Here is a 16,554-nt window from a genome sequence, read left to right as displayed (position 1 = left end):
GATACATATTCAGATAGCAGGTTTTGAAAATGAATAGTTATTTAGTTAAGGTTACACAGCACACATCACTACCCACCCCAGTCTCCGCAGGTTACAATTTGGACTCATCAGTCCATCACGAAGCAGCTCCACTCCAGAATCTCCCAGGTTATTGTAGCTGAGGTCCAGATCTCTCAGGGGTGAGTTTGATAACTGGAGAGCTGAGGCCACAACATCACAGGACTGCTCTGTGAGATCACAGCTGTTCAGTCTGCAAAGAATAGTTAATATATTACAGCATAATAAATATTAGGTATATATAAGACATGTAATATTTGTAATGTAACAATGATAGTATTCAGAGATGATAAGTGCTGGACTGAACTCTGACTGTTCTACAGATGTAATTCTGAGTTTGCTCCTTTAATTTTGGTGGTAATTGTGACAAACCTCCTACAGCACTGCAAGTTAACACACAGCTAAAGGCAGATTCACTTTAGAAGCAGGAAGGCAAGAAAGTGATCTATTCACATATAACCATGTAGTACAGTATGTCTGTTCTGCTGAGGTTATATATGACCAAATAGTGAAACAGCATTACAAAGGTATGTAAGAATCCAGTTAGGTATCATGTTAATGATACCTTTGAGTTTATTTTATTAATATTGTGATACAACTGTAGTCCTGTCCAAGGAGACACCATTTAACTTGTTCTGGGCTCTAGGAAACTTCAGAATCCTTGTACAGATCAGGCCTTAGCCTGAGTTAAGCCACAGAATTAACTCAAGAACAGGCCCTGGAGGCAGAGGTCACTTTAACAGCACCTTGAGAAGGCCTCACTCTGGCACCCATTAGGCCTATATCCCAAAATTCCTCTATTTTTATATTCTAGCTACTGTGTATAACTACAACTAATTCACCAAACTGAGTTTGTGAAGAAAAGGTGTAACAATGTGTTCACACAGCAAGAAATTTGTCAACCGAGTTGCCAGAAGTACATTCATTCTCTATGTAGCTGAGTGACGCCCAGCAACTGGGCAACTGGGCAACTGAGCAACCAAATTTGCCCGAAAAATGTTGCCCACAGTTTCGGGCAGAGTTTTGGGCTTCATACTTCTCTAACAAATATGATACCATTTTGCAAAGTATTGTTCCGCTTAGTGAGGAAAAACAGACAAACAACTTATCACTATGATACAATTGCACCCGATGTTATACAGAGTTTTTTTAAAAAGAGTACAGGGATAAGCGTCTGAAAATTACGCCTGGACAGCAGTTTCAACTTGCTTGCTAGCCAGCTAGTGAGAGAGATACAGAGATCGCTAGCTAGGCAGCTAACTAGTGAGAGACACACGGATAGATCGCTAGCCAGCTAGTGAGGCGGATAAAGAGGTTGTTAGCTAGGTGGCTAACTAGTGAGAGAGATATAGAGAGATATATGGTTAACAAGATAGCAATAAGAAATTAACAATAACAAATATTTATCAATGTCCTGACATTATTATAGAAACAAAAGGAGATAATATGTGGCAAATAAACGTCTTTGATCACGCCGTTATTTCTCTTCAATCATATGTAGTTGCAGGAGACCACTAAGAGGACACAACGGGAAGCTCCTGCCCCTCCCGCCTCAGCCTAGTAAACTTGAGCAACCCATCAACCGAGTTGCTCACTGTGTGAACACGAGGTAACATGAATTTCGGGATCCAGTTCTGCTCCGCTTGCGACCCGGGCTTATGTGCTGCTGCATTTTATTCATTTAAATGCAGCGATACTGAGACCAAGAAAAATTTCCCTAAGCTATCATAATTTTATTAAACCATATTTTCACTTGCTGAACAATTTTATCCAGTCCTTCGCCCTCTCCCAGTCCTCATCTCCCCCCACACACAAGGCTCATAACCAACTAGACCTTGTATTCACCAGAAGCTGCTCCACATCCCAACTCATGGTGACGCCCCTCCATGTCTCAGACCACTTCTGTTTTCTTCTCACTCTCCTACTTACTCTCCCACTTACTCCTTTAACAGCTCATACACTGCTACATTCAGGAGTAACCTACCCATTCTGTCATACTCCTCCCTCATCTCCACAGCTCTGTCTACACTTCCTCCTCCTACTGCTTTCTCTGACTTGCCTGTTGACCTTGCTACCCCCACCCTCAACTCATGCCTCTCCTAGTCCCTTGACTCACTTTGTCCTCATGTCTCCGAACCAGCACGATCATCACCCCTTCTCCTCCTGAGCTGACTACCTCACAATGCTCCATCAGAACATAACTGCGGGCTGCATAGAGGAAGTGGAGGAAATCCAGACCCTCTGATGACCTGACTGCATATCACACTTTGCTGGCAACTTTCACATCTGCCATCACATCGACTAAGACCTCATTTTTTCCTGTCTAAGATCAGTGCATGTGTCTCTGACCCACACAAACTGTTCTCCACCTTCTCTTCCCTCCTCATTCCCCCTCCACTTCATCTCCCTCTTCCCTCTCCGCAGATGACTTTCTGGCCGCCTTCGAAGGAAAGGTGGCAAATATCCGGGACTCCTTTGCTCATCCAGTGAGGCCCCCTACTCCCCACGTCAAAACCATGGCTACACTGACCTCCTTCAAGAGGCTGGAGGACTCTGATGTACTCCAACTCATGACTACTCATCGCGCAAACCACCTGTCCACTAGACCCCATTCCATCTACAGTCCTCCATTCCATATCTGGCGAGATCCTCCCCTATGTGTCCTCTATTGTTAACACCTCCCTTGGCTCAGGGCATGTTCCCCCAATTTTAAGATTACGCACGTTACCCCACTCTTTAAGAAACCTACCTTAGACCCCTCTGATGTAATAAACTATCAACCTGTATCACTTCTGCCTTTTTTGTCCAAAACCCTTGAGCGAGCAGAACAACTAACCTCTTTTCTCCACCAGAACAACCTGCTTGACCCTCACCAGTCTGGCTTCCATTACATTACATTACATTACAGGCATTTGGCAGACGCTCTTATCCAGAGCGACGTACAACAAACCGATCTGGGCACTCAACAGAGACGGCCCTCCTGGCTGTGATGGAGGCACTTGCCACTGCAAGAGACTCATGCCTCTCCTCTGTCCTGATCCTCCTAGACCTGTCTGCAGCATTTGACATGGTCAACCACAAACTACTCCTCTCCACCTTGGCTGAGATGGGCATTTCTGAAACTGCCCTGTCTTGGTTTGCTTCCTATCTTACAGATAGGTCCTACCAGGTCACCTGAATGAGGTCTGCCTCTGCTCCTCATCCCCTTGTTACAGGAGTCCCACAGGGATCTGTACTGGGACCTCTGCTGGCCTCCATGTACACCAAATCTCTTGGTTCAGTTATTAATTCACACAGCAACCTGGATGGCCAGCCATTACTTGAAGCTCAACCTCAACAAGACTGAGCTACAGTTCTTCCCCTACAAGACCTCCCTACTACGCAAACTCTCAATCACGGTTGATGGCACCACAGTGACAGCCTCTCACTCTGCAAGGACCAGATTAAGGCAACATCCTGGTCCTACTGATTCCTCCCATACAACATCAGGAAAATTTGGCAACACCTGTCTATGCACTCCACTCAGCTACTTGTCCAAGCTATGGTGAACTCCCGTCTTGATTACTGCAACTCCCTCCTTGCAAGCGTCCAGCCTGTGCCATACAGCCACTGCAGATGATTCAACATTCTGCTGCCCAACTCGTCTTCAACCTTTCCAAGTTTGCCCATTTTACTCCTCTGCTGAGGTCACTTCACTGGCTACTGGTCGCTGCCAGGATCAGGTTCAAAGTCCTGACCCTTGCCTACACTGCAGCCAACAGGACGGTCCCTGTCTACTTAAAGGACATGATTCGATTCTATACGCCTGCTTGACCACCCCGCTCTGCGGCAACAGGGCACCTTGCATCCCCTGCCATCCAAGTAAAGGGTTCTTGCTTGTCTCTACAACAAAGCTTCTCCACCGTAGCTCCCCAGTAGTGGAATGAACTCCCTGTCCCTCTATGAACCACTCCCATTGCCCACCTTCTGTTGTGCTGTGCAGACACATCTCTTCAGACTATACTTAGATTAACTATCACCACTCTGCGGATCATTTCTTTCACTATTCCCCTCTTTCATGCTACATGTACCTCCATCAGGCACTTATTTTACCTTGTATCATTGTCTTTATGTTGTAGTTTGATTTGGCATAGGTTAGGTCAGAGTAATGTTCACTGTGTGAACAGGACTTTTATGTGTTCATAGCTATGAATAACTGTACAAAATGCGTATTGTACCTTATTGGACCTGTGTTTTGTAGTTGTTCCAATGTCCTTTGGTATACACTTACTGTATGTCGCTTTAAGCCGCGTTTCCACCAAAAGTACCCGGAACTTTTAGTCCCAGGAACTACTTTTCAAGGAACTAAAAGGTTCCTTCAGCCCATTGTTGTCTGCGTTTCCACCGCGGTCTAAAGTCCCGCAAAGATTAGGCAAATTAGCCCACTGACATTTGAAAAAGCGACGTTGTCGTCGGTCCATCTGTCCTATGATTTCTTCTGTAACCCCATACTACCACCGAAGTAGCCTACATTATTTTCTAATAACCGGGACAGCCCGGAGAGGTTTATTCCACTTATATACAACTGGTTACCAACAATGTCTATATATGGTTACTTTTGTATTTATTGATTTTTATCGATTTAATCACCTGGAATTTAAATATTCTTCTGCAGCCGTTTGGGCATATTTTACCGTTGTCAAGCAAAACTGTCGTTGGTAGTTGAACTTGGACCGTTGTTATGCAACAAATAGGATATAACAGGCCAATAGTCAGATTGTAACTGTTTTATATATCCTCTCAATCACATTCATTATGTTTTTATGCGAACATTCGCTTTCATGTCTTGACATCCGAAGCGACAGAATGCATTCACATTTCCAATATAACTGGCAACAACAGCAGAAAACATGCACACGTTGTAAACAATTTGCTGTTTGATTACTTTCTCATCGTCAATTCCATATAGGCTAATCGCAAAATGACAAGAATAGAACGAAAACTCGGACTTGCGTGAAAATTTAAATTAGTAGTGGTACAGCCACCGTTTGCTTTCCTTCGAAGTTACTGCTAGCCGAGCAGCGAAGTGTGCCCTCCAGATGCGAACCATGCACCATAAATTAGTGCATAGTCTTCCTGGTCTTTTTGTGGAATTGAAGAATGGCAGAGTAAAATTACGGCAGTCTGAAAAAGCTAAAGGGATGATTACTAGAATTAACCTGTTATTTTACCCTGACAAAAAGTGCGGAAGGTGATTTCCAGTTTGCTTTTACTGTATCACCAATGTGAATTATGCAGAACTACCGCATACCTCACATAACTGTATCAAAAGTTTTGAGTCAATTACAACAGGCTAACAAAGAAAATCCGGAAGAAAATATTCAGCAACCGAATTAATCCGTTTGTATGTTTTGGTACGTAATATGCTGTCCCAGCACGAATGCTTAGCATTTTATAAAACGAATACTAAAGCAAGAAAAGAACAGAAGAGCACATGTTATAATTCCAAGACGTTGGCAGGCTATAACCAAAACTAGGCTAGTGCGCCGCATAACATACAAGTTTGATTTGAAGTTATTATGAAAATAAATTGGTTTGCGGCTGCATATTTTTAAACATGGCGGTTGAAAATAAACACAAAAAAATGCTGCGAGTACTTGACCAATCAGAAATGTTCAGCGCTGCAAGCTCCACCCAAAAGGTTCCTGTACTTTCGGAAAGTACTACCCCCCGAGCAGGAACTTTTTTGGGGGTAAAATAAAGCCCCCGGAACTAAATTTAGACCTAGTTCCTGCGGTGGAAACGCACTGAGTTCCTCAAAAGGTTCCTAGTTCCAGGGTAAAGTTCCTGCGGTGGAAACGCGGCTTTAGATAAAAAGGTCTGCCAAATAAATGTAATGTAACCATCTACATTATTCATTACAAAATACTCACATGGCCTTCCTGCAGTTCTTGACTACTGGCACCAGTCTCTGATGACCTGCTGCTGATGTGTTGTAGGTCCTCAAGTCAAACTCATCCAGGATCTCCTCTGACAACATCAGTAACACAAAGGCCAGAGCTGAACATTGGTGTGGTTCCAGCTCTTGATTGGAAAGCTTTCCTGATCTGAGGTAATTCTGGATTTCCTGCACTAGAGAGTTGTCATTCAGTTCATTCAAACAGTGGAACAGATTGATGGTTCTCTCTGCTGAATATTCCTCTCTGATCTTCTTCTTAAGGTACTGTAATATTTGCTTAATGCTCTGTGATCTGCTTTCTGTCTGTCTCAGGAATTTAAAGAAAGAATAAAGGTAGGTAAAAGGACGTTCGTATTTTACTCGATCAAATCTGCTTCCTGTCATTGTCTGTAGATCTGCTACAGGTGATCTGTTTCCGGTCTGTGTCAGTAGATCTGCTACAGGTGATCTGTTTCCTGTCTGTGTCTGTAGATCTGGTACAGGTGATCTGTTTCCGGTCTGTGTCAGTTGTCCTCCTAAAAGAGCCTGGATGGACTCCAGAGAGAGGCCAAGAAGGAATCGGAGGAAAAGATCCAGGTGTCCAGTCTTACTCTCTAAGGCCTGATCCACTGCACTCCTGTGTAACTCAGACAGCTGCACTCTGTTGCCATCAACCTTCTCCACTTTCTCAACTTCTTCCTTCTCCTCACGATCATCACAATCATCATCATCACTCCTCTTCACTTCATCCTTCTCATCATCATAATCATCATTGTCATCACTCCTCTCCACTTCATCCACCTCATCATCACCACCACCATCTTTTTCAAGTGTTTCTTGGGATACTTCCTTTCCCGGTCTGAGTACATTTCTGTTCTCATTTACACATGAATGAAACACAAATAAGGCAGCCAAAAACTCCTGAATGCTCAGATGCACAAAGCAGTAGACCTTGTCCTGATATAACCCGCACTCCTCTTTAAAGATCTCGGTGCACACCCCAGAGTACACTGAAGCTTCACTGACATCAATGCCACTCTCTCTCAGATCGTGCTCATAGAATATCAGATTGCCCTTTTCCAGCTGTAGAAAAGCCAACTTCCCCAGTTTCAGGATGATTTTTGCATCCAACTCTGACATTTTCTTTGGGTTTGTCTCGTTGGTATCATCATACTTCTGATTCTTCACATTAGTCTGAATGAGCAGAAAGTGTGTGTACATTTCAGTCAGAGTTTTGGGCAGATCCACACTCTCTTCTTTACCCAACATTGTCTCCAGAACAGTAGCAGAAATCCAGCAGAAGACTGGTATGTGACACATGATGTAGAGACTCCTGGATGACTTTATGTGCGAGATAATTCTGCTGGCCAGGTTCCGATCTCTGATTCTCTTCCTGAAGTACTCCTCCTTCTGTGGGTCATTGAACCCTCGTACCTCTGTTACTCGGTGGACACACTCAGGAGGGATCTGACTGGCTGCTGCGGGTCGGGAGGTGATCCAGAGGAGAGCAGAGGGAAACAGATTCCCCTTAATGAGGTTGGTCAGCAGCACATCCACTGATGATGACTCTGTTATATCACAGCAGCTTTGGAAATTTAAAGAAAGTCGGCACTCATCCAGACCATCAAAGATAAACACAACTTTGACTTCATCACTTTCAATACTTTTGATCTCTTTCAATTGTGGAAAGTAATGCTGCAGAAGTTGCATCAGACTGAATTCTCTTTCCTTCTTCAAGTTCAAATCTCTGAATGGAAGAGTGAAGATGAAATCAACATCCTGATTGGCTTTTCCTTCTGCCCAGTCCAGAATGAACTTCTGCACAGAGACAGTTTTCCCAATGCCAGCGATGCCCTTTGTAAGCACAGTTCTGATGGGTTCCTCTTGTCCAGGTAAAGGCTTAAAGATGTCATTGCAGAGGATTGCAGTCTCCTGTGTGGTTTGTCTCTTGGATACTGTCTCAATCTGTCTGACCTCGTGTTCATTATTAACCCCCCCACTTCCCCCCTCTGTGATGTAGAGCTCTGTATAGATCTCATTGAGGAGGGTTGGGTTGCTCTGCTTTGCTAAACCTTCAAATATGCATTCAAACTTCTTCTTCAGTTGAGTTTTCAGTACCTGCTGGGCTCTTTTTATGGATTCTATGGACAGAGGTAATATGATAAATAATTATATTTAACATAAGATAAACATTTCTATGACGAGAGATTAGTCTCAATATTATTTACAAATGTTTGTACCATGATCCATAAATAAAATAACATAAGATAACATAACATAAGACGAGAACAGGCCATTCAGCCCAACACTGCTCGTCTGTTCCTACCACTAAACTGTACTTAATGCTTAGTTTTAGATACACAAAAGTGTTTTACTGTCTACATACAAATATCTTTCAACTTGTGTCCTGTAAATTGTCATTTAAATTAATGTGCACTGATTTGTACAAATGCACACACATTTGTAAATATAGATTTTCCCTTTCGCACAAATACATCTCTTGATCCGCAAATGCAGATCCAACACGTCACTAGCCAAATTTATATTTGAGAATAAATTTTTGGTTTTCAGATTCAAAGTCGGCACCTCACAGTACGAAGGCTGTGGGTTCGAATCTTGGCTTGGGGCCTTTATGTGTGGAGTTTGCATGTTCTCCCCGTGTCCGTGTGGGTTTCCCCCGGGTACTCCGGTTTCCTCCCACAGTCCAAAGACATGCCGGTAGGCTAATTGGAGACTCTAAATTGCCCATGGGTATGAGTGTGTGAGTGAATGGTGTGTGTGTGTCCTGCGATAGATTGGTGGCCTGTACAGTGTGTTCCTGCCTCTCGCCCAATGCATGCTGGATAGGCTCCAGCACCCCCTGTGACCCTGCTCAGGATAAGTGGGTGTAGATAATGGATGGATGGGTATGCAAAGTATGACGTATCTGTGCAAAAGAAAAAATATGTATTGACAAATATGTATGGTATTGTAAAAATCAGTACAGATACATTTAAATGACAATTTATGAGACATGAGTTGAGAGATATTTGTTTGTGGATAGTGAAACACATTTGTGTCTTATTTATGGATCATGATACACACATTTGTCAATAATTTTGAGAATAATCTCACTCAATACATCTTCCAGTCAGTAGAACTTTTTTTTAAGAAGTTAACGGTTTTTACAGTATTTTACACACATCAGCGTTACATCTATCAGTATGCTACACACCTAAATCACATATACACACCTCTCACACAGTATTACCTATCTCTCAGTTATAATCCATCATAAACGCAACAAATCAGCAAATGGTCCACACTGTTATATTTGTACAATAAGGATAAAGAAAAAAACATTAAAACTCTGAAAATGGGTTCAATGGTCCTTTAACATTTAATCTCTCACATTTATGTTGTAGACATGTCCATGAGGCAAATACAGTCTTTAAAGGTCACATGGTCATTTTGTGCTCATAGCCCAGGATACAAACTCAGTAGAGCCAGGTCCTGGCTTTGGAGTGCAAGGTTCCACTGCTGAACTTCCCTGAGAGACATTTGATCTCATTTGCGTTTGTTAATCTGCCCAGAATTCTTTAAGACACTACATTTCAGTTGAAATGCCTTTGTGTGATGTTGATTGTGACGTTTCCTACCGTACATGTAATGTTGTCAATGTAAAACACTATTAGGAAAATGTGACTGCTGCACATCGGAACATTGATCACGGTTAGATTTGTTTGCTAAAATAATTTCAGTATTCTAATGGCACACAGTAGCAATGAGAGAAAGCTCTTACTGTGCTGCTCATCTCTCTCCAGTGAGTCGGCGAGATCCTTCTGCTTCATGTTCCTCAGGATGTGGAGCGTGATCTTCAGAGACCTCTCACTGCCACAGGTCTCCAGCATCTTCTCAACTATGTACAGGGCCTCAGGGTCCTCCTGCTTTCTCTCAGTGCATTCTGGGTAGTCATGAATTTGATGGCCCATGAACAATTCCTTCATCTTCATGAACTTATCTAGTACAGAAGGATCTTCAGACAGAGTCTTAAAGCATTCTGGGCAGTCCTGACTCAGATGATTCTGAAACACTTCCAACTTTTCATCCTTTTTAAGTTTCATCAGAGTTTGCAGGAGAGACTGAAATAACACAACACAACATAACATTGAGTGCTCTGATTATATACAGACTAGGCAGTATCTAAAATCACATCAAGCCTGGTCTTGAAAATCCTCAGAGTTTTGGCCTCTACTAAGTGACCTTGTAGTCGATTCCACACGTTGACTACTCTCTGCATGAAAAAATTCTTCATATATGGAATTTGCTTATTGCTAATTTCCTGTTATGTCCCCTCGTGAAGAGGTGTGCTGTATCAGTGTGAAATAAACACATGAAGAGGTGTGCTGTACTAGTGTGTGAAATAAACACATGAAGAGGTGTGCTGTACTAGTGTGTGAAATAAACACATGAAGAGGTGTGCTGTACTAGTGTGTGAAATAAACACATGAAGAGGTGTGCTGTACTAGTGTGTGAAATAAACACATGAAGAGGTGTGCTGTACTAGTGTGTGAAATAAACACATGAAGAGGTGTGCTGTACTAGTGTGTGAAATAAACACATGAAGAGGTGTGCTGTACTAGTGTGTGAAATAAACACATGAAGAGGTGTGCTGTACTAGTGTGTGAAATAAACACATGAAGAGGTGTGCTGTACTAGTGTGTGAAATAAACACATGAAGAGGTGCTTTGATGGTGCTAATGACATGACCGGTCGCTCCTCTGGGGTACAGGCATGACTGAAAGAGATTTGGCTTGTTGTTTGTATATTGATGCAGCCGTTCTCTTGATCTGGCCCTGCAAGAGGTAGCACAGGACGTGCACCTGGTAGCCAACACCCTGCACTTCAGAGCATCTCTACACTCATCAGGGAATCGGCAAAACACAAAAACACACACAGCTCTTTCTGTGGTGATGAGGATGTGCAGTATACTCGGGTTGTGTCCAGCGAGGTGCTGTGTGAGGACAAAAGCAAAATTGTGAATATGCCCAATCCATGGCCCATTTTGGAGACCCTAGTTACACTCCAGCAGGACCTGTAGTGTGTTTGTAGTGTTGGATCTGTAGTTTTTAGATTATCACCTTTGACAAACAGACAACATAATTTGTGTGACCATAGGAATGTATCTGTTTATTCTCTATCCCCCTCCTCACTCCACAAGCATCAAAGTAAACATCCTTGTGCACGTAGGGTCACTCCAGAGGTATTCCAACTGGGTTTTCTGGAGTGTTTTCTCTCCATTGAAACTTTATGGCTTTATTGCCTTCTGGAGGAAACTCTGGAGAAAGTCTGCGATATTGAAATCACTGAATGAAAATCTTAATGTCCAATATATGTCTATAGATAATGGTTGTTGACGCATGACAGTTGAAATCTACATTTTTATGGAAGCAGTTCCAGTTTTAAGAGGAAACCAATGTGGTACAATTTGCTTTTGTGACATGGAAAAGGTAGAGACACACCTATTAATTAAATCAAGCCACTAAGTTCAGCCATTTAAACCTTGTGCTGTACTCTGCTCTCACACTATCTACCGTTGAACTAGCAAAAGTGGATCTGGCCCTACCCTAAATGCACTTGTGCATTGCGCTTTAGACCATGTGCCAAGATCATTAAAAAAGAGCCCTTGCTCCCCAACACACCAGAAAAAAAATCTGAAATCTTGCTTAAATAAAAAGCTGGTTTATTGTGTTAGTGATGTTCCACTGTGAACGGGACATGAGGAATACTTGGCAATGGTGCAATATGTTATTAATGTTAAAGGCAATATTCAGCACTAATGAACATTATCCTTGTATTATATACAGTGGCGTCCAAATGTCTGAGACCACTAGTCAAGATATTTCTATTTTGCATTTGTTTCGAATGTAATACTAATTTTTTTCATAACAAATGATAATATCAGCTTAACAATTTGAGTATAAAGTTGAATCTTTGAAAAATGTACATGAACTTCAGAATATCTTTGGTATGTCCCCCATTTGCTTTAATGACCTCATGCACTTGAGCTGGCATGGACTCCACAAGTTTGTGCATAACCTGATGACCACGTTATCCCAGCATGATTTGACAATGTTCCAAAGAGCATCTTGTTATGTCACAGAATGCTTGGCTTTCTCAGTCTTCAAGTGCCCCCATAAATGTTCAATGGGGTTGCGGTCAGGTGACTGTGGAGGAAAGTCCATGAGTCAGGACTCCTTGGTCTTCTTTGGTCTTCAAGTAGTTCTTGCAAAGCTTTGAGGTGTGTTTGGGGTCATTATCCTGCTGCAGTATGAATCCTTCTCCACAAAGATGCAAACCAGAGGGTATAGCATGTCTCTGAAGAATGGAGTGGTACTTCTCCTTGGTCAGGGTGTAGTCAATTCGGTGCAGGTGTCCAACTCCAGAGTAGGCAAAACACCCCCAGACCTGAATATTCCCACCACCATGTTTCACTGTGGGTTTGATACACTGCGGTATCATTCTCTCTCCTGTTCGTCTCCTTACATAGACTCTTCTGTTACTGCCATAAATCTCAAACTTGGATTCATCAGTAAATAGGACTTTTTTCCAGTCATCCACTGTGAAATGCTGGTATTTCTTAGCCCACCCCAAGTGTTTGGCCTGAGAAGTGATTTAGAAACTGCTACTCGTTCTCTAAGAGCACTACAAGACAGCCTTCTTTTGACAGTACTTTTGCTGATGAGTCTTGCGTTCTTTATTTAGCAAATTCTGTACCTGTGATGAAGTTGCTTTTCTATCTCTCAGGGAACTAAGCTTGATGTATTGATCTTCTGATGGTGTGGTCACATTTGGTCTGCCTGATCGTCCTTTGGATATAACTTATCCAGTTTATGCAAAGTGTTTTAGAGTTCCATGCACTGCCCACCTTTAGTCTAGCCATGATTTGACGCTGAGAAAGCCCTTCTTTGCTTAGAATAACAATTTGACTTTTGACACTTTCACTTAGTTCTGATGCCTTGTTTCCCACTATCACAATGCTACTTAGTAAGCAATGATCTGCTGGAAACTTGAGGCACAGCCATATTTATAACAGGTGAACACTGGCTGCAAGTTGAGTTATTTGAACAAGCCTCTGATGAGTAGAGTGTCATCTGAACGCATGCTTCAATGGAAGGGATACAACTCAAGGAAATCTGACCTTTTGTACAAAGTAGTTAAGTTGGTCAATGCCACAAATTTGCTTAAATTTGATTGCTGACCTAGAAATAGTGCAGAATCTTAAATATTTCTTCTTCATTGTACATGTCATAACTTTTTGTGTTTTTAAATGTTTATGAATCCCCAAACTTTCTGATTATCTCCAGGTTTACATGAAAGTATTAGAGATTTTCAATGTGGTCTCAGACTTTTGGACCCCACTGTATGTGCATTATATATCGTAGGGCAGTTCACATAAGTCTGCCTCTTAACAGACCCCCAAAGGAAAACAGACTGTTTACTGCACTGACAGGGAGTCACCAGGTGTGATAAGAAGACAAACATCTTACTGAATAAGCATTATGTGAACCTTAGCTTCTACATAATGCAATCTAATCATGTTTTGTATTGTTGGAAAGCCAATGTCATGGGGAACAAGTTGGCGTCTTTAATGCTGGGGTGCTGACTAAAGATCTTCATGCCTATGGGTCAGCACCCAGCCAGACACAAAGGTTAACCAGGTGTGATATGCTAACAGATAGAGCAAACAGGATCGTTTATGTATTATTTCATTATGTTTGTGCCTTTATTTGACGACTTGGTGCTTTGGTTTGATTTCTGAATTTTATATTGCCATTTTTAACACAATGTACAATAAACTGCATTCACTTTAACCTTAACCTGCCACTCCTCTCTGGCTCTTACCACTGCACACCTAGCAGTTTAAGGTCCTAACACACACACGGAACTTAGGATATCTGCACCCCGTAGGCACTCAACAATACACTAGAGTCGTAGCAGGATACACAATTGTATTTATGCAGGCAACACAAGCCAGAGGCACGTCCGAATCTACCAAGTAAGATAGCGATCTGTATAGAGCCACACTACTGACAGAAAGGAGTCTCCTGCTTCTATGCATAACTGTTGCCACAGAGGAAAGTTTAAAACATTATTTTTGAGTCAGATAATCAAGATAACATTAAATGAATCCCGTTCCAGTAGCACCGAGTAAGACTATACGCATTCCTTCACCACTCAGATACTTCCGAAGATTGGTGTGTCGGAGGGGTTTCTTACAGTTGGGTGGCCTCAATGTGGTAAGTTCTGATTTCTTGGAGTTGGTGACCCTGACACTGTTTGATGTATCTGAGGGGTTTCTCACAATATACACCAATGGAATTTACAGTACAAAGAAAAGTAAGGTCTCGCACCTGTTTTTGGGAGGATAATATCTCTGAACTCGTCACTTCTAAAGAGCTGGATTGAAGTGAACGCTGTATCCTGTGAACAAAACATGGAGACAGAGCATCCAGTTAAACTCATCCTCTTACTGCAGCTCTACAAACTCTACAAACACCTCATCTACACCTGAATGAGATATAATAAACAACCTACACTTGAAAGGTGACAGTGACATCGAAGTACAATTAAAAAGTAGTGTCAATTTGAACCTGTTTAATTACCTTTGATCACCTGTGAACTCTCCTTTGAAGTTAACTGGAAGATGCATTGAACGATCACTCTTCAGAGACACACAGCTGGGTACAGGTGACCCTGCTCTTTCTACCTGGACCCTGTGAACAAACCATGGAGACAGAGCTTCCAGTTAAACTCATCCTCTTACTGCAGCTCTAACACAGCACATGGAGACAGGGCTTCTAGTTAAACTCATCCTCTTACTGTAGCTCTAACTCACAGCACATGGAGACAGAGCTTCCAGTTAAACTCATCCTCTTATTGCAGCTCTAATTCACAGCACATGGAGACAGAGCATCCAGTTAAACTTATCTTCTTACTGCAGCTGTAGCTCACATCACATCTGAATATGACATAATACACCTCACCTACACCTGAATGAGATATAATAAACAACCTACACTTGAAAGGTGACAGTGACATCGAAGTACAATTAAAAAGTAGTGTCAATTTGAACCTGTTTAATTACCTTTGATCACCTGTGAACTCTCCTTTGAAGTTAACTGGAAGATGCATTGAACGATCACTCTTCAGAGACACACAGCTGGGTACAGGTGACCCTGCTCTTTCTACCTGGACCCTGTGAACAAACCATGGAGACAGAGCTTCCAGTTAAACTCATCCTCTTACTGCAGCTCTAACACAGCACATGGAGACAGGGCTTCTAGTTAAACTCATCCTCTTACTGTAGCTCTAACTCACAGCACATGGAGACAGAGCTTCCAGTTAAACTCATCCTCTTATTGCAGCTCTAATTCACAGCACATGGAGACAGAGCATCCAGTTAAACTTATCTTCTTACTGCAGCTGTAGCTCACATCACATCTGAATATGACATAATACACCTCACCTACACCTGAATGAGATATAATAAACAACCTACACTTGAAAGGTGACAGTGACATCGAAGTACAATTAAAAAGTAGTGTCAATTTGAACCTGTTTAATTACCTTTGATCACCTGTGAACTCTCCTTTGAAGTTAACTGGAAGATGCATTGAACGATCACTCTTCAGAGACACACAGCTGGGTACAGGTGACCCTGCTCTTTCTACCTGGACCCTGTGAACAAACCATGGAGACAGAGCTTCCAGTTATACTCCTCCTCTTACTGCAGCTCTAACTCACAGCCCATGGAGACAGAGCTTCCAGTTAAACTCATCCTCTTACAGCAGCTCAAACTCACAGCACATGGAGACAGAGCATCTGGTTGAATGCATCCTTTTCCTGCAGGTCAAACTCACAGCACATCTGGATATGACAAAATACACCTTGCCTACACCTAAATATGATATAATAGACCCACCTACCCCTGAAGGGTGGCAATGACTTTTGAGTTCAATTAAAAACTATTGTCAATTTGAACCTGCTTAATTACCTTTGATCACCTGTGAACTCTCCTCTGAAGTTAACTGGATGATGCATCGAACGATCACTATTCAGAGACACACAGCTGGGTATAGGTGAACGTGCTCTTTCTACCTAACTCACAGCACATGGAGACAGAGCTTCCAGTTAAATTCACCCTTTTACTGAAGATCTACCTCACAGTTCATTTAATATTTTATTCATGAATTTATACCTCATTCTGTTAGTGTTGTGGGTTCCATCTTTATACTCTGGCTCCTCTGAGAGACTCATTTTAGTCACAGCCCCCTATCTCAGGGGACTGGAACACATCAGACCAGATTAGGCCGCAACACGGTTCTGATCCAAATCTGCAGACCTTTACACAAACAAAAAGAGAACAAATTGAACACAAATATGGACACATGAACACTCAGACACACACGTGCACACGCACATGTGAGCACATGTATAACACACACCATGCACATGCATGCACTCTCACACACAACAAATGCATGCACATGTAAACACGCTTGCATGCATATGCAATAGGTAAGCGTCTGAGAATACTA

At 42.3% G+C, this 16,554-nt stretch overlaps 1 protein-coding gene across 1 annotated transcript in view; it reads right to left on the bottom strand.

The window, feature by feature from the left end:
- Positions 1–16,106, bottom strand: part of LOC118216575 (NACHT, LRR and PYD domains-containing protein 12-like) — a 167,725-nt gene extending 151,619 nt beyond the window's left edge. The window contains exons 1-4 of the mRNA XM_035397885.1: positions 16,011–16,106; positions 15,584–15,694; positions 15,102–15,212; positions 14,620–14,730 (exon numbers count right to left, since the gene is read on the bottom strand). Coding sequence (XP_035253776.1) covers positions 14,620–14,730; positions 15,102–15,212; positions 15,584–15,694; positions 16,011–16,057 — 380 coding nt within the window. The 5' untranslated portion in view covers positions 16,058–16,106. The remainder of the gene's footprint in view (positions 1–14,619; positions 14,731–15,101; positions 15,213–15,583; positions 15,695–16,010) is intronic.
- Between the last annotated feature and the right edge of the window lie 448 nt (positions 16,107–16,554).

The sequence above is a fragment of the Anguilla anguilla genome, chromosome 17, assembly GCF_013347855.1.
Source record: "Anguilla anguilla isolate fAngAng1 chromosome 17, fAngAng1.pri, whole genome shotgun sequence".
In the NCBI taxonomy this organism is placed as follows: domain Eukaryota; kingdom Metazoa; phylum Chordata; class Actinopteri; order Anguilliformes; family Anguillidae; genus Anguilla; species Anguilla anguilla.
Note: the sequence above shows the minus strand (reverse complement) of the source record. Positions and strands in the feature narration are given on the sequence as shown.